The following is a 21809-nucleotide window of genomic DNA, read 5'->3' on the forward strand; positions in this document are numbered from 1 at the left end:
TAAGAGTGTTTTAACAGAGATCCTCTGTGCTTCCACTGAAAAAGAATGGCTATTATTATCTCTGAAAGCATAGGGCTGCCTTTTACAGAATACTTTTCCTTTCAGTTCTTCTTCTACTGCACTTTATTTCAATCTTATAATGGACTTGAGCAATCTCTCTGAGTTTCAGACTTAGTTCTGGTTTTCTAACTTTTATCTTGGGTACACTGCAATTCCTCCTGCATCTGGGCCTGCTGCTGGCAGAGCACAGCAGATGCTATAGAAGTGTAGAACTGAGCTGTTTATCAGGTCACAGTATTTGAAACAACCACTTAAAAATAATTCAGTGAATTTCAGGTTGTGATCTAGAAGTGACATGATGCTGGAAATCAGTTTGTCTTCCAAGTTGAGTCTCAAGCTTCCCAAGCTGGAAGGAATTTAGAGATGGTATTAAGTCCCTGAGAGGCTCTTAAACTCCACTTCCATTCAAAGAGGCAATAGTGAGCTAATGAATTCATCTTCCACTGTTCAATTAACTGCTGAGATACAGGAAGAAAATGAAAGAAAAGTCAGATTTTTTTTTTCTTCTGTTCTCCCAGGAGAGATCAAGGCTTGTTTTATCTCTTAAGAACACAAATAAGCCATTTCTGTTTCCAGTTATAGGAAACTATGTGTAATAGCTGTATGAAGATCAAGTTGTCTGCTTAAGGACTGTGTTCTGTGTTGGAAAGAGCAGCCTGGTGATGACATAATATGGCACTTGCCATTACTGACTGTCTAGGGGAAGAGTTAGGAACTGGGGAGCACGTGGTCTCTTCCTGAGAAGGGATGTATTGCTTGAGTTAATTGGGAGCAGTAAAGGAGTAGAAGGAATCAATAGGGTGAAAACAAGGTGTGTGTTAGTAATTCAGATTTTCATCTAGTACACCTGTCAGCTCACTCATTACTGCATGGTTGTGGTTCAAATCTGTCTAGTTCTGAAGGGGCTAATGAAAACTAGCCCACCTCTGTGGTAGCTGTGTGATCTTTTTGTTTCATTCATTATTCTAGATCTTTAGTTGAAAGCATATTTTTGACTCCTGCCGCCCCTGCCCACTCTTTAATTTCAGTCGAGCTGTTAATAACCATGGCTTTGCCGGTTGGGAGTGTGCTGGTGGCCCCACCTATGTTTGCCTGGAGCCTGTGCCTTCAGCTTGCCCTGGCCTGGCTCCAGCTCAGCCTAGCACATTCTGCCCAGTGGCTTCTTCAGGCCGGTCCTGCCTGCTGCTGCCGCATTCAGAGCTGACACTTTTTGCCCTGCTCTGTAGCCCTGCCAAGGCTGAAGGTCGCTGTGCTCAGTAATAAATTCTGGACAGAATACAGCTGACGCAGGCATTTTGTGCCTGTGCCTGGTTCTGGGTGTTCGCAGGCCAGCGTATCAGGAACGCTTTGCGGTGCAGCCGTGCTGAGCGCCTCTATCGTTTGCTGCTTCAGGATCTTCATTAGCAGAGTTTAGGGGGTGAAAAACAGCAAAAAGTGCAGCAGCATTGTGGATCTTGATAGCAAGATGTAGCTGGGCTTGGAGCCTTTGGTTCCTTCTGGTTATGCAGCAAAACACAGCATGATGCAACCACCATGTGCTGAGTTGCACAGAAGTGCACACACAAGCATTTTGTATCTTGGACCCCCTGGCAGCTTCCTCTGCTCATGCCCCTTGTGTTGCATGGTGCACATGCACTCGTTGTTCTCATGTTGTATAGGTACTTAGCCTCTGGGTTTTTCCTTTGGGATTCATGTGAATGGCAAGCAGGAAGAGATGTAAGGAAGGGGTGGAGGGTTAGGGTATTTAAAGCAGCAATTCTATATTTGAACTGTAAACTGCTGATGGCTATCACCAATTTTTTGTTTATTTTTCTTAGTTTTGTGTCTTTGTTTTTTGTTTTCCTTAGGGAATCTCAGAACGTCAGCAATATATAAATTAGTATTTGATCTATGTTTCTGGGACTTCCTGGGTCATAAATTTGAAGTGTTTCTACAATTGCTAACCCTCAAAACTGCTTCTGTGCATGTGTTACACATTGCTAGAGGTTGCAGCAGGACAGGGTATGTGGACTTTCTGACCTGCTGGGCTCCAAGTATTACCAGTCATTGATGAGACAGCAGGAACTGGGTGGTGGGTATTGTGTCATTACAGCTCTTGGTATGTCATAGATGCAGATATTTAATAGATAGTATTTGTTTGTGGGCATTTTCCCCTGTTTTTGGATTAAAGGTCATGATTGCGTGAGTTTGAGACTAATAAGTGTGCTAAAAATGGAGACCACCCCAAATTAGATCTGCTGGTGCTGTAAATATGCCATGACTGACAGAAGGGGCAGACTGAGCTTTGTCCTAATCCACACCTCAAATGTAAATGAGGAAAACTGTGATCCCTGTTGACATTTATCTCTGCGTTAAATTGCTTGCCTAAAAAATGGACTTAACATGGATGGGTAGCTATTGATGACCAGCATGGACAGATTCCCAACCCAGGCTTCTGTAGTTACACTTTTGCACTACTTTTGCCTCCAAGCACTGATGTGTTTGTGATATATTGGGGCAAGATGGATGTAGGAATTGGCCTTTATTCTGTAAAAAGCCTGAATTATCATATATCTGGTAAAGTCAGTTCATTGAGAGTAGTTTCTGTAATACTTGTGCTGACAGCAGGACAGTGTTAAAAGCACTTTAGTGATTGATGGAGTTTGAAATCCATCTTTGGAGGAATGGGTCAGGCAACTTCAGGAGGTTTTAGAGAAGATGCAGTACAGCTTGTATTTTGTGGACTGACTACTAAGCTTAGGACAAACCACATATACTAGGATTGGAGCTTGAGTAACAATATTAGTGAAAATGTGCTGAATATGCTGGGGTTTGTGATCCCAGGTTACCCCTTGGTAACCTGCAAGGTGGTATTTCAATGGCATTCTCTGTGGTCTTGAGTCTCTTTGATTCGGTAAGTTTTGCAAAGCTTTGTTTAGGAGGGATGGCTTCATTGTTGTGCAAGCAGCTATTTCTGCAAGGCATCAAGCAAAGTTGGCTAGGATCACATTGAAAATCCTCTCGGCACATGTCTGCTTCCCTGTGCTTGGAGTCCAGCCTTTTTCTTGTGGTGGGAGGGGGTCAAAATAAAGAGTTTTTTTGCTGCTGGATGAAAAATGCTTTGAATCTCTCAACAAGCTCGGCCTGAGCTTGTTGTCAGGGCAGGCTCAGCAGTGCAGCAGGTGAAGGTGAGTGGATGTGATGAGTCATTCTGGCTGTAGAAGTGGGAATAAGCAAGACCTGCTGGCTCATCACTGTCTTCATGCCTCCTGCTGGAAGCTGGTTTCTTCCCCAGTTTGCCCATGGCTTTCTCTTCGTGCTCTTCATTGTGGAAAAACCTTTGTGAAGGATAAGAAATATGGTTAAATGGAGAAGATTATGTTGGAAGCAGAGAAAAGGAGAAAACAGTAATCATGACCTGTACAAGAGCAGGAATAATGTGTATACTGTGAAATTTAGATCTACCTGTGCTACTTCCATCTATCTGTAATGCCACAGTTCTTGCAGTTATGCTCCATTTTCTGTTTTTTCAATCTGATAGAACACAAGGTATTGAACTTCATCATCTGAAGGTATTACACCAAGAATTAGAACAATTACTTTAAAAAGTGCAAAAATAAGCATTAACCTTTGTTGCTGTTCCTATTTGATTTAAGCTGGAAGTCTGATGCTGAAGGTACTTGTTGAATTAGACTGGTAGCTTATCCTGCCTTTCCATCTAAAAGATATCTTCTCTAAAAGTTCAAGACATACATAATTTCATCTGTTTAAAATAACCAGATCATGTCCTTGGCGTGACAGAAAGCAAAAATATAAATTGCTAATTTCTCCCATTTCATCTGCTCTGAACATAGTCCTCAAAGAACCTTGCTGAGACTTTAAAAAGGTGATTCAGAAGGAAAACAAGAATCAAAACGCCTCATGCCCTTCAGCTAAGGGAACTGAGGCACTCTGTTCCAAACTGGATCCAGGTTATTTTTCTCCACTTCATTGGGTGCAATATTGACAATGCCATGCTGACATGAGCTGTACAAAACCTTTCACCATCATTTCCTCTAGTGCAGTTCAGGAACTTGCAAGTCCAGAAAGCCTCATCTCTGATGAGCCAGTCATTTTATCCCCTGCTGTAAGAAGGGGAGGAAGAAGGGGATGGGGAGGGTGTGAGGCAGGGAGAAGCAAAGAATCAGACTAAGAGTGATGAATGCAAACTGGTTTAGCTCTGGAAATCCCTGGATGGGGAGGAAAGGGAGTGTATGTGGCCGGGAGTGATGGTTATCCTCTTTTGTAATAGCAGATTACAGTAGTAATAGAGGCAGGAATGACCTTGCTTTGGTGGTATCACATGCAGCATTAGTACAGCTCTGAGGGATTGGGAATGTAACCTAGAGGAGAAAGCACAAATCTTCCTGCATGAACATTATTGGCTGTGCTTTGAAGTTATAAATCTGATGTCTTGGCAATCTTTAACCAAATCTTTAACCTTGATGGACAACCAGTTTTCTTCAATTTAATGAACAGATAAGAGGCAGTCTGGTCTAGGAAAGTTGTCTTCATAAGCGATGAACAGGGTTTTGTCACATGGCATCTGTTTCAGTAGTTAGTGAAGGGCTTAAATGCACTGATCGTAGAGCAGTCTACATCAGCAGCCTTTGCCTTCTGGATAAAGAAATCTGTTTTAGATAAAGAAATAGAACTGCAGAAAATTTGCTGAGTAATCGGTTCATAGTCCCATTGGTTGGCGGCTCCTCAAAGGGAACGTGTGCCGCAGCAGCACGTTTTGGTGGCAGCAGATGTCTGCTGGGTCCTCTGCTGTGGCCAGGCTGGTGCTGAAGGGTGTTGCTTTCTGCAGTGCTTACCAGGCCTGGTACACTCATACAGTTAGAAAACTCAACCCTTTCCTTCATGTTGAATGGGTAGGAGAACAGGAAAGTATAACAACTTCCTCCTCTTTGAGTCTTTGACTTTGCATCCATGTTTCTTGGAAGACAAAAATGATGAGTTAAGGATAAGCATGGGCCTTAGGTTTTAATCTACCCTGTATTTTGAATGTGCACTGTCAGCCTTTCTCATCAGCATGTTTTGAAATTATTTTAGTTTGCATTATCTTTAGACGTGCATTTTGTCTCCTGCACTTGGTGCATGACATCTGTCACTGTTCATTTCACTAAAGGTTCCCTCGTTATAATCTGATATTTCCTCTTCCTCTCCATGCAATTCTGCACTGGTATTTAATAGCCCACATCTTAATGTGAAAAGGCTGTTACTTATTTAAAATGTATACTTGGAAGTATACGGTAAAGTGAGACTACTTGAAATACTCTAGCTGAAAAAAAATGTAATTCTTGAACATGAACATCAGTAGCTGTTCCCCTGCCATATCAAATTTGAGCTTTGCAATTGTTCAAGTATTTCCAGTTTTAACTTCACCAGGGAGTGGTGATTAGAAATCAGTTTTGTTTTAAGATAGCTGAGGTGACTGTTTGGCTAAGATTGCAGTTTAGATATGTTTCCTTCTGCCTAGTCACAGGATGCAAGATATAGGTTACTGTGTAACTGGTTTATGACTTATCCCTGATATTAACACCTCTTGAAACACTCTTTGTGCAGCTGCAGCAGATGGTCAGGATGAGAGCCGAAGGAGATGGATCAAAGTGGAAGGCATCACAGTAGGCAGAAACTGTGCTTGTGCTAGGATGAGATACCAGAGTATAAATATAACTTCAGCCTAGCATTAGAATAACTTTTGCTGATTTCTTTTTTCCAGTGTATCCAATCAGCACGTACACCCTATCTAAAGAACACGAAGCAATAACCTGACTTGGAGCATGTACGGGTATTTTAAGAAGCTAGTAGAGATATTACCAAAATAATATTTGCACATTAATGCTTAGCATATTTGTTTTTTCCAGTAAATCCATGAGATAAAAGGTATGATTCCCATCTCACAGTCAGTAGGAGAAAGGGAAAAATAAATGACTTGCCATATATTGGGCTATGAAGTGCTGGTGGAATTTGGTTGAAGTGAACCTGCAGTGTTAGGTTTAGTCCTATAGTAAAATGCTGTAAAAGGCAACATGAGAAATTAATTTTCTGTCATAATAGGTGATTCTGTAATCAATGGGATCTTGACCCATCCTTGCTTTCACTCATTAGTTGAAATCTGCCCCATGTTGTAAGGTCCAGGGAGATACTCCATGGCCAGCAGTGGTTTGGACAAGAAAGAGGAGGGGATTCTGTTGATCTGAAGTTCAAATTGTGCTATGCAGCACAGGAATCCCAGCCATGACTGCCAAAATTAACTTTTTTTTAAAATTTGATTTAATAAAGAATGAGTAAGTGGAGAATATGTGAGCTCCTGTTCCTACCAGGAGAACGCTTTACTCTGTGAGATGTGAGGCATATTGTCAAGGTGATGTGGTGAAGCCTGTACTCCTTTTTCACAAATTCACACCATAAGATTTCAGGAGCTACATGAAAACCTCTCTCCTTGCTTCTTCTTACTTTCTCTCCTTACCTTGCAGTATAGAACAGGCCTGTCTTGGTATGTACTGAATGATCTTAGGCTTTAATCAGCTCAGAGGCCAAGCAGGCTCAGGGAGGGACTTGCTTTCTCCTTAACCACTGGCTGGGTAATTGCCACCTGATAACTGTGTGAGATGTCACTCGTGTTTGTAAAGAGCTGCCTAATACTGAAGTATTTTTTCAGTCAGCGGGTGGCAGGGTTGATAGGATTAATGGTACTGCATCTTATGTAGCACCTCTTTTTTTAAGGCTGCATGGCTTAGAGGAATTAAAAGCAGAGTTTGTAGGCATGTTCACATTAGAAGCTCTGAGTGGTTCTTGTGGAGTTCCTTAGTAATTAATTGTAGTGACAGACACCGTATGTGACCCTCTGATAACACAGAATCTGAAATCATTGTTTTGACAGCAGCACTGCACAAAGTGGGTGTTGGCTTTGTGCGTTTAAGTGTGAAAATGTGTGGTGGCTAAAGAGTTCTCTTCCCAAATATTGCTGAACTTGGCCAGAGTTAATGATGCTAGTAAAGAGCATGGATTAGTCTAGTGTATTAGCTCTTGCTCTTTTAGGATATATGATTAGCAATCCCACGGTCAAAGTCAAAAATGGAATACCTTCTATTTCTGTAGCTGCAGATTGCGTATTAATTGAGAAGGGAAAAACAGTGATGTGTAAATGTGACTAGAGGAAAGAAGTATTGTAGCAACAGCTGTGGAATGAAGTGTCACAAACATAGCTGTGCTAATTTTACTTGCTTGTTTTTACTCCTACCTGCATTTCAAAACTTTTTTTACCTCCTAGGCTGCAAGATCCTTCATTTGTTCAGGCATTATTTATGCAACGGATATTGTAGTAAATTTCCCAGTTTATCTTGCATGTTATGAACTGATTTTATTTTAACAGCTTTTTCAGGTGGATATAAAATAGGAAAATGATGCTATTATTCTGTTTGTCTAAACTGGTTTAACCTTGGTTGAACAAAAGTGGAAATTGAGTTACCTAATCAATTTCAGGTGCTTTATGTTGGTATTGCAAAAAGAATGGCAGAGGAAAGGATCTTTTATTACAAACCTCTCTTGCACTGTAGAGGCATATAGGTGAAAATGTTGTTTGCTTTGACAATGTTTGCATTATTTTTACAGTATTCAAATGGGATAGGCTTCCTATCCTTCTGGTTGATATATTGTAGTATTATAAGATCAGAGGAAAAAAAGTTAATGTCTTCTTGCCTTTTACCACTGACCCTTTGATAATGCAAATAGGTAATTCTTAGGAAAGCAGATAGGAATTACGTGTTGGATTTTTGGATGTTTATTTTAGAGAGAAAATGTAGTCAAAGGTGGCAATATTCTCAGTAATAAAGCAATTGCAATAAATACTAATAAACATGTGAAAGCTGTTGCATTTCCAACTTACTTGTTCTTTGGTTTGTCAACTTCTGTATCTGTATGTTAAAGTGTTCACGATGGTACCTTACCTTTTCCACAGAAAGTTTTTCTAATGGTTTGCTTTTCTCTTGTTTCAGAACAGAGAGCTCCAGATTATGAGAAAATTGGATCATTGTAACATTGTCCGATTGCGTTATTTCTTCTACTCTAGTGGAGAGAAGGTAAGAACAAAAATCAAAGGAATGCATCCTGGTAACTGTCTGGGGTATAACTGGACTGTCTGAATGTATGGAGACAGAATTGTGAAGATATCAGACATTTACTACTGAGCAAACTCTAAAATGGTGCCCAGCAGGTCATAGTGGACCAGATGTTTTTCAGTATAGAAGTGTGCGGTCCATAAGGAGTAGTGTTACACTAAAAATACAGCAAGGCTGCCATAGATTTGCATATGCACTGCCTCTTTCTTAATCTAGTGGATCACAGCTGGGCTTTGTGTTCTAGCACTACCTTTCTATCTGTGCAGATATGTGTTTTCTAGGATTCACTGTTAAGCATTTTAGATATAAAGCATTTATGTGACTTTTCCCAGAACCAGTCTTTGTATGCTTCTGCCCCCCTTCCTTGTGCATCTCTTCCAGGTGCAGGCTGAGTTTCAGAGCCTGAGGAAAGAGTAATGTATGATCATGTGATTGTATCAATTGTCAGAATGTTTGTGCTTCAGAAGAAAGAGCAAATAGCTGGATTTAATAACTCTCAAGAAGTAGATACTCACATTTGTTTTCGTTCAGTCCAGGTTTAAAAGTTCCTTGGTTTTTTTGAGAGGGGGTTACAGAGTTTAGTTTTAATGTGAAATTATAAATGTATTCCTTATCTAAGTATGTATCAGCATTTTACAAATTATATGAGAATTCAGGATGAAATGGACTCAAAATGACACCTGATCCAACTTTATCCTTAAAGCAGGATCATCCACGGAGTAAAAGCGAAGTCATTGTGGTCTGTGTGGGAGTTAATGAAAGCTGTGAGGTTGGGAAATGTGCTAGATGACCTTCTGAATTTTCTCTGATCTTTCTATATATCAAATATTTATATAATTTATAGAAATGCTGCCATTTTTTCATTTTTAAGGCAGATTGCATCCTTAGCTGTCTTCAGATGGTGATACACTTGTCCACAGAGCTATAAAGGGCTGTGTATGAGAGCTGATAGCTACTGGCAGGCTGTTAACTGCAGGTTCATGAAGTGGGTCAGCAGACTGGGAGAGGCAGCCCACCCCTTTCATGGTCTTTGGAGCCAGAAAAGGAGCTGACGTCTCCAGGATAAGTTGCTTTTGTCTTGTGCTGTGCACAGGGGAATAATTGGAGGAGATCTGCTGTTACCTGAGAGGTGTTTTGTGGGGGGACCTGGCCCTGTATCTTGCCTGTGCCTATAGAGAGCCTGCAAAACTACAGCATTCAAGAAGAAATATAATTTAGGGTTTAATTTTTTTAATCAACCTTCCCTTTCCTTCCTCACTCTTGGATGATGCTAACAAGCATTTTCAGCTGTATATGTTTTGTTGGTAGTGCAGTGTTGTTTTTTTAAGCTGTAGTTTGTTCGTAAACAGAAATGCTTCAAGCAGCATGAGTACAAAAAAGAAAATGCTGTGAAGGAGGGCTTGGGTTTGGGATTTTTTTGTTGGTGGTTTGCTTGTGATTTTTAAAACACCTTGTAACTTGAGTGAAGTAGAATTTCCTGGACAGATGAGACAGCTGCCTTATCTAATGGCTTTCAAAAACCTCCTGCAAACAGTGAAATGTTAAAACTGCTCAGAACACTGTCCCAGGAGCTTTTGTGTAACAGTAACTTGAGAAAAACTCTTTTGGAAATCTTTAAATGAAATTGAGCTTGAGACTGGATTTTCCATTCTGCTGTTTCAACTCCTCGTGGCTGATTTTTAGCAGCACTTTCTGCTCCTTGGTCTTCATGCCTCTGCTCTGTGCCTTTGAGATCCCCACTGCTACCCTGTTGCAAAATAGGACAAATGGGAAGCAGTCCCTGGAGCCAGCACACACCCAGCAGAACATGAGCAGTGTAATGCTGCAGTTCAGGTTGCAAGGTCTCTTGCAGTTCAATACAAAATGACACATAATTGGCTTGCAAGTATTTCCATGTAGGTGGCAGCATGTGAAGATAACTCTGTGATGGCGTGCGTGACTCCTGCCCATTCTTGCAGCTCTCAGGAAACACCTGCAGAAGAAGCTGTAGCAAACACAAGCTGAGTGTTAGCACAGCAGCTTGCCACAGCTTTTCCTCCTTGGACTCTGGGGTATAACAGGCTGCTGTTCTTGCCTTGTAGCAGACTGGTTCTCTGCTAGGAGGGAAGGGGCTGGAGTTTGTTTGGGAAAAGCTCTAGACAGAAGCAGGTTGATGTTCTCAAGTTGATGTGGGAAGCAAGGAGAACGTTTCTTATCATGCTTTTGTCAGTTTTGGGAAGCAATAGCATCTTTTCCTTCATATTTCCCTCATAATCACACTGTCTGTGGGGTGGAAAAGGAGAAAAGTGTAATGTCCCATCTGCTAACCAGGAAGGATGTTTAGGAAGCAGTTGCAGATACAGATGGTATGTCCCCCCACAGGTTTATATAAACTGATTATTGAAGGCAAGTCCAATGGGAAGAGTAATATAAAAATCCAGGAATTGTATAGCAGAAAATGTAGTGATGAGTTGGGCTTGCAATTGTTGACAGTCTTTGTGAAGAACTTGATGATCCTCTGCCATTAATCTGTGTTTGTGATAATTAACTCACGTCTAGCAGCAATGGGAAAGTCTCAGAGGTAACTCCTATACTGCTGATCTCATTAATTACATTTTGATACTTAAATATATCAAGCATTCTTTTGCATAAATGTTTTTATGCCACTGTGTACTCCATCTGTCCATGTTGCTTGGACTTCTCCCTTCTTCCCTGGTGCTTGACACCAGCATCCCTAAGCCCAGAGACTTCTCTTTCTGGATGGGGTTTGGGCTTTTTTTGTTAGCTGGTTTGGTTTTTCTGTTTGTTTTGTGGGGGCTTTTTTTTTTTTTTTTTGTTTTTTTTTTTTTTTTTTGTTGTTGTTGTTGTTGTTTTTGTTTTGTTGGGTTGAGTTTTTTGTTGTTGTTGGGTTTTTTTGGCGGGGGGGATTTTCAAGAAGCTTAAATCTGACTTAATTTAGATATACTTCAAAGGATTTCTCCATATCTAGTCAGACTGGCACTCTTTGAAATACATGAGCCTAACAATCACTTCAGTTCATTTCAATTGCTAGGTATTTTTAGACACTGAGGAACCTTAAAACTGGCTTCATTCTAGCAAAACAGGAGGTTTCATTCTTGATTGGAAAACTGGAAAAGTATCAAATAGAAAAACAAGTCTAAAAAACACTTGCTGGTACAACCATTCTTTAGCTGTGTCCAAGTTGTAGCTCTACTTTGTAGAGATTTGGAGCTCTCCATTAGCTGTTTCTGCAGGCTGTGTGGAACTGGTTGAAGGGTTTGAGCTCCCTATCTTTTCTTTTTTCTTGTGATGAACTCTCCTTTTTATGTCTCCCATTTGCTTAAACTTCTTTCCTTCTTTTGACAAAAGCCATAAAGCCTTAGCAGCATGAAAAATCATGTATCAAACATGGCTTTGACTGATTTCTTCTCCTTTCTTTTCTGTGACTGAGTGACTCCCTCTTGCCTGAGCATCTTTGAATTTATATTGCCTTTATATAGCAAAGTGTATGTGTGTATATATATATACACATGCACACATAGTTATACCTTTATGTATATATATAGATATAAAAAGTTGTTCTGAGTACTAAGCATTAATTATGTTTGACTAATAATTTCTAGTCTAAAAGAGCTCAGAGAAGGTACATAATTTATATTAAGATGACAGTTGACAGGCTTGGCATTCAAGTTGCTTCTATAAGCTCTTTCCTCCTCCATTCATTCTTTTTGAAAGTTTACAGACATTTGTCAGACCTGTTGGATAACCAGTTTTTTCAAAAGCCACTTCCTTAATGAATTTGTCAGAGTAGATTCTGACTTTTTCTTATTTTGAGGCTGTATGAGATATCTGATAGCAGGGCACTGACTTCCATAGCTGTAATGTGCTTTTCAGTAATCTAAAATGTGTAATTATATCTGGTGGAATGAGCCAGACGGAAAGAAAATACAACCAAATAATGGGTTGAATGGTGTATGAAAGCTTCTTCTTCTGAAAGTAGTCACAAGACTTTTCCATGCTGTATTTCTGTGATTTATAGTTTTCTAGGTAATTCTTAGAGAAAATGAGCAGGATTTTAGGTCTACCCAGCTCCACTGTTTGATAACTTTGGTATTATGCCTTAGGATAAGATCTTGAACAAGATGCCTGGTTTTTCTGTCAGCTTTCCACTGAACATCAGACAGTATTAGGAAGGCATATATTTCAGGGTTGATTTTTGCTACATTTCCTTAATTTCAGGAACTGCTTTACATTTAGCATGATACAAAAATGTAGGTCTTGATTTACTTTTGTGGGGGGGGATGGTCTTGCCACCTGTCCTTTCTAGCCTAATTCTGCTGAGAACCTTTCAAGCCATGTTCCAAGGCAGGGCAAGCATAAATATAGGAAATTATTCCTTTGACTCCTTTGCTAGGAGTATTCCCTGATGTTTTATAGAATGACCTAACTTCTTAAATCAGTGGCTGTCAAGTAAAATTACTCAGCTGTGTAAAACCTGAAATAAGTTCATAATTCTGCCTTTTCTATCCCTCTCTATTTCTGGTTAGAACTTTGTGGCATTTTGTAACTGTCAGTTTTTCTTGTATGGATACTTTAGAGCATTGAATAGACTGCTTGATCCATACCTTTGTCCAAAAGAGGATGAAAAGTTACTGAAGTGATTTGTTTCTGCATCAAATCAAAGTAAATACAATTTTTGTTGAGTAATTGCACCTGTGGTTGTGTCCTTTAGTTTTTCCTTCTTAAGGTGGCTTAGTATTCAGAGGAGTCAAAGCAAAAATGGAAGCACAGACAGATCACAAACAGGCAATATGCTGACACTTTTTTGGAGGCTGAGCTGGCCCTTCTGCATGCTCTAATTGATGTCAGGTCTTATTTAGCCTTAGCTATAAGGGCATGTAGCCAGAAGTCCATGAAGACTCAGGATGGAAATTTACTCCCATAGACTTAGGCTGAAGTTTAAAATAAACATGCAGGAGATATATGTTGAGCTGCATCTATAAGCTTCTGTGCATGATCTCGTGGGCTTTGGCAGCACTGGATTAAATGGCAATGAAGAAGTTTGGAAGAAGAGGGCAATTGTCTCATTTGCAAGTTAAATCCCTGTCATATCCTTCCCCTTCAGAGAGGCATGAACATCACCATTATTTCTTGCAGGAGTGTTCAGATGAGTCCTCATGTAAGAACCATGCATTCTGTTCCTGTTAAAATGAGAACTATTTGGTTTCTTAATTGAACTTAAAAGAAAAAATAAAAAGAAGTTACTGCATAAAAAGGGCAATTACCAGAGCCTTGAGCCCGATTTTGCTCTGATAGTCTATGTGAATGTTTTGCACCAGCCTAGTAATGTGCTGAAGGGCCATCACTAGAGATGAATTTAGTAACTAGCATTCATCCAGTCCCTGGCAGATCTTGTGTGTTGTCAACAAAGAAGCAATTAATGCCAATTATGAGGAGTTTTGTGATGTTGGTATCTCTGTAATCCTTGCCTGAGGACTGCCAAGCTCATTTCAAAAAGGGCAGCAGTCATCATATAATGATTATCAGTTACTGCTGTTAGGATTTGCAACAGGCTGGGAATTTCCTTCGTTGTAGTTATGAGCAGTTTCTGGTTTTGAGTGGGTTTTGTTATTAGAAATAGCAGTTTTGTCTGCCTGTGGTAGGGCTTCACAAGAGTGGAGTAGGCAGCAGTGGCTAGATCCTTAGTGTGGGAGGTGCATGCAGTGAAAATAGGAAGCTCAGAGATTTCTCTCTAGGCCAGTGAGCCATCCAGTGCATCTGGTTGGTCGCTCTTCTGTTCTTGAGTCATTCCTCTGCCAGCTCTAGCTCCTGCTCTCATCTTCCCAGTGTTGGATGGCCATTAGGAAGGCAGCTTGTGGTGTTTGTCCTGAGGCAGACATGTAGTTTGAACCATGATTGTGTATTGTCTTGTCTAGCTTTTTGTCATGGATGTATCCTGATTCAGAAATTCATACTCACTCTGGAAGGTAGTGAACAGTCAAGAAAACAGGTGGATCTCCAAAGACCCTGCTTTTTGTTTCATCATAAGGTGTGCAGGACAGTCCAGTGATTCAAACATCATCTGTTCATTTTCATCTTCCAGCAGACCTATGGCAACAGTTTATGGCACAGTGAGTCCCTGTTCGGGAGTTGGGGTTCAAATAGCCCCAGATGACTTATGTCAAAAAGGATAGCTCAGTCCTGCCTTCGAGATGTTGGGCAGATGTTTCCAACTTCATAGAAATTCGCCTTGGAAGTACATCTATAAGCTTAAGGAATTCACAGGGCATAAAATAAACAACAATCATCAGGGATTCCCAAATTATTTTAATGTGTGACCTTTTCCTTCACAGTAGCTGCTCTTTAGAGGGGAAGACAGGTCAGAAAATGTCTTTTTTTTTTCTTCTGATAAAGAATGTCTTAGTGCATCACCTAAGAACCTCTACTCTTTCAGTGATCAAAGGTAGATAATATAAACCAGCTGGCTTCAGACAACACCCAAGAAAGTTGTTAAATACTAATTTCTTAAATACTTATTTTATTGGGAGGGTTGACTTCTGGCCTTATGTTGCCATCACAGCTTACCCACTTGGTAGTTCATACCTACCTAACATGACTGTGTTTTGCTGAAGAGCAGTTTGCTAATTTTGACACGTAGGCATAGGAACAGAACTTCTGGTACAGATCTCAGTTCTCAAACTCAGTCATGAAGAGCGAGGGATTAGAAAAGAAAATACTTTGCCCAATATTTGCAGTAGTATTAGAAAGTATTGGTATCTTTCTGAACACTGAAGTTGAGTCTTAACTGTTCTTACACCCCTGCATTTATCTGTGTGAAACTGCAACTGTATCTCTAGGCTTACACTCCCTTTTCTTTGGTGGCAGCCAAAGCTCTGTTTTGAAATAGATGTGGTTGTAAACTGCAAGTAAAAACAGGCACACGTGGCCACTGGATGTCACCATTCCTTCATACAAATAAGGTCAGCTAGCAAATATTTTGCATTTTCAAATATTTCTTGAGTATCATGTCTACTCAGTAGTTAGAGTAGAAAGGCTGCAAATTTTTGCTTTGTCTTTGAAAGTGTATCCAAAGTCTTTGTATCCTTAATGTACAATGTCAGCCTTCAAGATAAGGAAGGTGGGTCTGTCATGGTGCTTGATAAAGGAATGTGAAGTGTGTGCTGGTTGTGGCTTTAAGAAAAGTAAAATAACATTTTTCTGAATCTAGGGCAAAAACTGTGACTTTGTGTATTGTCTAAATCTAGATGCCTGCATCAGGGTGAAGGGTGTATTTTACCTCATGTTGACACTCCAGTGTTCAAATAATGCACTCTCAAAAAAGGCATAGTCTGCATGAAATGCTGAAAGGCATTTTCTTGCTTTCCAACTCAAAGGTAAATCCCTCAGGTGCTTTCTGACAGAACCCTTGCATTGCTGCATCCTGTCACTAACTGCTCCGTGCAGCACCTACCTCTGAAACATCATCAGTGGGGCGCTGTCATATCCTAAATAAAACATCCTCCTGGATAAACTGATTGGTTTATTTACCTCATACAGCCCTAATACTGAAGCCTTGGGGTCATTTTAATAATGAGAAGTACATTTTGGAGGCATATTACTTAATTTTAGGTGCATTACTTGTCTGTGTGCATTTAGCTTGAGTAGGCATATGAAGTGACTTTCTTCAGAGTGCAATTCCACATTTATTTCTCCTAATGCAAAGTTAGCTTAAGAAACTCCTGTGTTGTTCATGTCCTCTCAGTTATGCTCATACAGCTGATCAGGTGGAGTCCATCAAAAACAAGCAAAAACCCATCCCAAACCACACCAGAACCACTGTCACACTGTTACTGATTTGCCAGGAGATGAAACTGAAATGAGCATGTTCATCACTTTTCCCAAATGCTGAGCAGTAAATAGGGTCACCCTAAAGAAAGAGCACCCAGAATAACTTCTTAACCTTTTTACCCTACTACTTGATGTTCAGAGAAGTTTTCCTTAGATTCCACATAGGCCTTGACAGTTCAGGAATACTTCCAATGTCTTATTAGATGCTGACAGATTATCAGAGTAAGAATTTTCATTTTGCTGTTAGTTTGGTGTTTGGCCTATATGACCTCCCTGGCTTCTATCATCATGGTGGTAAATAGAGGAAATAGTTGGACTGTGACTGGCTTAATATTGGTTGCTGCTTTATATGTGCATGTTGTAAATGCAGTGTGTCTGATAAATGAAAACAAAAGCTTGTAGGAACCACTTTGGATCAATTTGAGGTTTGTCGAGGTAGGGGATGATCACAGAGAAGCAATATTTTAACTATCACTGCAAGGAACAATCTAGAAAAGTGAATCTTTGAATTCAACAGCTGTTGCTTTATTTTAATTCAATAGCTGTTTCTTTATATTGGCCTCAAGCACAACTGGAGGATGCTTTAAACAGATTACTTCTGTGGACTGAAAGAGACAAGAGTTTTAAAATGGAGTTTGACACCTCCAGCCTTTCCTTTGTCAGTAAGGCAATGTTTTCAATTTTATTCAGTCCTCAGCCACATTGTGTGTAATGCCCATGTACTTTCATCCTGTTTTGTCTCCAATTTCTGGCACAAGAAAAAGAATGAAGTTGCTAAAATGTTTTGGCTCTTGTGTTCTAGTCTTTCTCATGCCTCTTATTATGGTACAGGTTGCATGAGTATTTACTTGCATTAAGTATTTCCCACCAAAGTGAAGCAGTGCTTCTTGAGAGGTGCAGAGCAATTTAATGGCAAAGCACTGATTATTTTGCTATGTCTCGTTTTGGAGCAGTGTTTGTCACCTGAGGATTCATGTGCCAAGTGACAAAAAGCTTCTAGCACTCTATGCTGGTACATGAGCTGCATTGCTGAAGTCAAAATGCTAATGAAATACTTTTGATTCTGGGTTTCAGGATCTGGTGTTCTGCCCTTCCTCTTTTTTATTTTGAACTGTACATGGTCATAATCTTAGCAGCAAGCACAGGAGAATAAAAATACACTTGACCTGCAACAGAAGGCTAGTAAGCTCAAGGTCTTTAAGGAGAAGTGAGTTATTTAATGACATCTTGTGTTTGCTTTCTGTATTTCGTATGCTGCAGCTTCTCTGGTCTTCTCTGTTCTCTGTAGGTAATTTCAGACATGCTTCTGACAGTCAGGTTACCTTGTTTTGTTCCCAGACCAGCAGTTTTGAAACAGCAGTATGGAAACAAGTCACTTGTGGAATATGTGGTGAGGCTCCCTGTAATGGAAAGATAAGCCTTGATCGTCCCAGTTGATCCTCGAGCAGTTGCCCTCATTTGGCAAGCTCTTTGAGCTAACCCTGTTTCCTACTGCTATACATCTGGGTCACTGGAAAAATATGTGTTTAGGAGGAATGCATGAGGTAGGCAAACCAGGTTACATCATGCTCAGAGCTTGTCAGGCCATGACTGCTTCCTAGCTTGTCCTGAATCTTGTTCAGGGGAATCCAGGTAACTTGGATATTATTTTCATCCAGTTCATGCTCACTGAGAAGGATCAGGGCTCTTGTAAACTCTTTCGTGTATGTTTATCAGACCAGTGCCAGATGGCATCAGGAGGATGTCACTCAAAACACTTGAATAGTCTTTAATTCATTATAGCAGTCATTAAGGGAACCTCTGGAGTCAGTTGCGTGTGGTAGGGGTGGAGTATGCCGCTACTTACATGGCCAATGGCATAAGCCTTGCATTTATAGCTGCATATTGGAGTTCTGGGTCCCTCAAGTGGTACATCAAAACTTGATAGTTGATGGGAGGGGGAAAGGTGTTCTTGTGCCTTTCTGTTCTGTGTGATACACATTTACACAGGAGCAGCACCACACAAAACCCACGCTGTTTGTTCAGGTACTGCGGATGGCATCAAAACTCAAAAGTGAAGCCTTCATCTCTAAAAATGCAAATGCCTCAAGGTTTTTTGTGCTTGTGTCATGATATTGAATTGGTCCCATTTTTAATAGCATGTAAAATTAGAAATAAAAATGGAGGCGCTGAAAGCAAAGCAAAGATTATATGAACTAGAGAGTAGTTCTGTAGTAGTTCTGTTCTAAAAACTCACTGCTGTGAAGTAGTGTAGACAGGGTTTACTGATCATATGTTTTACTGTTTTACATGCGTCCTTTTGTTTGTATTATGAGAGGATTATAAAATCACTATAATTTAATTTTTACTCATTTTTTTCCTCTAATGTTTCATGTAAATCTTTTTGATACATGAAACATGAATATTTGGATCAAAGTCACCAACCTCAGTAACAGTACTCGGTGAAGTGATTTGTCACCAGTAAGACTTTCCCATCCTCTGAGAGGCAGACATTTAGCATATTCATCAGGTTGTACCTACACTGAAGCAAACAGCATTCATATTCATGTGACTGTTTTCTCTCATGGTTTACAGATTGTCTTACCAGCATAAGCTAACTTTGAATTTTTTAGGACATTTATTTTTGGTATTTTATAACTAAACCTTGAAAGCTCTGACCTAAGAAGAGGCGGTGGATGAATTTTATTGGCTTGAAGTGAGAGTCAGGGAAAGAAGAACTTTCCTTGCTGCAGGAAAAGTGCTAAAATACAAGTGGTTTTGGTTGGTTTTTTTTTTTCCTTGCATATATTTGCACGTCTGTGGAGTTCCAGAGCTGTCTGGTATTTCCTCTGCACTGCTGGTAGTTGTGCCTTCTCATCCATTTCAAAAATTTTCTTCTCCCCAGATTGGTGCCCAGAAGCCTTCCCTTTATTGTTCCCAGTTCCTGGGATGGCACTGGGAGAAGCACCAGCATAGGCAGGGTCTTGGAGGCTACTCCTTGTCTATGTTTGGGAAGTATGATAAGACCAGATAGATACAAGTTGGTGGGCCATTGTCATTTGCTTGGTGCTGTGCTATTGCCACTGTCATTTAAGCAATGATATTAAGAAAAGAGCTTTTTTTGTAGGGAAGAACAACATAGGCAGGGCCATGCAAGGTGACTTGGTCTAATAGGAGGTATTGATAAGAGCTATTAAAATGTCCTGAAAATCCAAGCCTTTATTGTCAAATAAGGGCGAGCAGAGTTCTTGAATTCTGAGCCTTTAAAAACACAAAAAGCCAGCAGTTCTCTGTGTATGTATTCAATGTGTGTATTTCTCTGTGTGTTAGCATGTACCAGACTGCTGCTCTTTGCTGTCGCAGGACAGCAGAGCCCTGTGAGAGAAGCACACCTCACTCTGTGCTTGGAGTGGTGGGTAAAGTCACAGTAGAGTAGTATTAAATTGCTGTAGCTAGATGAGGTTTAGGTTCAGGTGTTAAGATGTAGATAGCCAGTGGATCTTCTGACAAGGGCCTCCAGTTGAAGACCTGGGAGCTCTGTGCTGTTTCCGTCTGTATAAATTCTCTATGTATTATCTTTCTCTATAGAAAGTTCTAGGTGATAAAATAACAGGCACAGGAGAGATTACTTCTACTTACTTCACTAGCTCTCAAAATAATTTTTTATGCTGAATTAATTGATTTTACCCACTCCCCAACATTAGATGTATTCACAATTCTGGTAGGTTTTGCACTGAAGGCTGCATTAAAATATCAGAAGTCTCTTTAAGACCTGTTTCACTGCTGAAAATTCTCAGTTTTGCAGTTAGGCACTATATGATTATAGTACTTTGACCTTTAAGTCCTCTTTGTTCCTTCTTTCCTTTGCTAATGTATAATAAGGTACTTTATTATGTAACAAAGGCTACTTTTGTTGTTTCTCTGTGTTATGTTCACATGAACTTCTAACTTAATCCTAGATATTAAAAATTATACTTGAGACTTTGGTTTTGGCTTGTTCTCTTTTGTATGAATAAATTCATATGTTTAAGTTGGAAATAACTGGGACATAGAAATACCTGCAAACAGAATGGTTACAAATTTTAACACTGGCTTACTGTATACAAATGGTTAATATGTATTAATCTCTTAGTAGCTGGGAATTCAGTAAGATCAAAGTAACATTTCTAAAAGATGAAGGTTGTTTGAACTTTTTTGATGTGTTGTTGTTGGGGGCTGAGTTTTGAGCTTTTAAATTTGCACTTCTTGGGTTTTGGCAGGTAAGGGACTAATGAGTTAATAGGCTGTTTTAACTAATTATGCAGATGTTACCTTGAAATACTCTCCTAATGAAAATATTGACTGGGCAGAACAATTATATCCTTGTCTCCATTTATAATCAGAAAATATCTTACATAGGAGACCAGAACAATTAACATGACCTTAAACATAAGTTTGACAAAAGTATGAATGCACAAGTGCAAAGCCTAAATAGTTCCATGGTAAAGATGAGACTTTAAATGTCCACAGCTTTCTCATCTTTTAGGTTTCTCTGAACACTTTGATTATACTTCATGCCTCAAACCTAGTGCTGATTTGTTTTTCTTCTTTATTCTCTTTCAGAAAGATGAGGTGTACCTCAACTTGGTGCTGGACTATGTTCCTGAAACAGTATACAGAGTTGCCAGACATTATAGTCGGGCCAAACAGACACTCCCTATGATTTATGTCAAGGTAGGTAACTTACAGATGTGGTTAGGTGAAGCAAGATAATACAGAAATACGCTGTGGATACTCTTTTCTGACATAATAGTAAATTTTCAGGAATTTCTAGAAGCAAATAGATCTTGAGGCAAGGAAAAAATTTAGAATTACTTGTTGTTATTGTGAAGGAAGAATAGAGGGTTGAGACTTAAACACTCCCAATTTCTGACCTTACAGAAATCTTGGAATGGGTTGGGGATACCGAGTGTGGGGGGAGTGTTTTGTTTTTGATGCAGCTTGGACGGAGACTGAGACCAGCCAGATTAGCAGCTTTCAGTTTCCTGAGATGGTGAAGACATAAGAGAACAAAGGTCAGGAACTGAAAGAGGATGTCAGGAGGATGTTCTCTAATCTGTTATCTTCCCCTTTTCCTGGCATATGAGTAAGAGTTCATGTGCTTTTGTTGTGGTCGTGAAAGGCACATTTTTCTTTCTGCTTGAAGCTCATTGGCTTATGTCTTCAAAAGGGGTAAGGTGCTTGTATGCACATTGTAGTTTCAAAACCTTATTCAAGTTGTATACATCTTTTACACAGGAGTTAAAGTAAATAAAATTTCTCATTTGCTGTCCAACATGGGACCCATCTGGGGCCTCATAGTTCTGTTTCCTATATTGTGGTGAGCACAATCCACACATTAGTGAATGATGATGTTTTCACATGGCATTAACTTGTTAACATGGCACACAGATAATATTTAATGGAAATTACCAACAAAATTTCCTGATGCATATTGACTTCTCCAGACACCTCCTTAAAAGTATAATGCTTAATGTAAGGGCTGGCTTAAGAAAAAACTTCAATTTGGTTGAAAGAAGATGAAAGTTTCGAAGGTGAAAGCTACAAACAGTAATTATTTCAATAATGAAGTTTTGTGCCATAACTACATGCATAAATTGTAAATGGCATGTCTCTGCAATCGGCATTACTTTTACCTGATTTTTAAGAAAGTACAGAAATTTATCATCCAGCAGACTTCAAGGTCACTCCCTTTGGTCTGTTGGTAGAACATCATGTCTTCAGGGTATATGCTTCTCAAAATCTGTAGGCTTGTCTTTT

General features: G+C 39.8%; 1 protein-coding gene across 2 annotated transcripts in view; it reads left to right on the plus strand.

Moving 5' to 3' along the window:
- GSK3B (glycogen synthase kinase 3 beta) overlaps nucleotides 1–21809 on the plus strand; it is a 150419-nt gene that overhangs the window by 73067 nt on the left and 55543 nt on the right. For both annotated transcript variants that reach the window (XM_054654881.2, XM_054654883.2), the window contains exons 3-4: nucleotides 8082–8165; nucleotides 20613–20723. In XM_054654881.2, coding sequence (XP_054510856.1) covers nucleotides 8082–8165; nucleotides 20613–20723 — 195 coding nt within the window. The remainder of the gene's footprint in view (nucleotides 1–8081; nucleotides 8166–20612; nucleotides 20724–21809) is intronic.

The sequence above is a fragment of the Agelaius phoeniceus genome, chromosome 2 (assembly GCF_051311805.1).
Source record: "Agelaius phoeniceus isolate bAgePho1 chromosome 2, bAgePho1.hap1, whole genome shotgun sequence".
Taxonomy (NCBI): Eukaryota; Metazoa; Chordata; class Aves; order Passeriformes; family Icteridae; genus Agelaius; species Agelaius phoeniceus.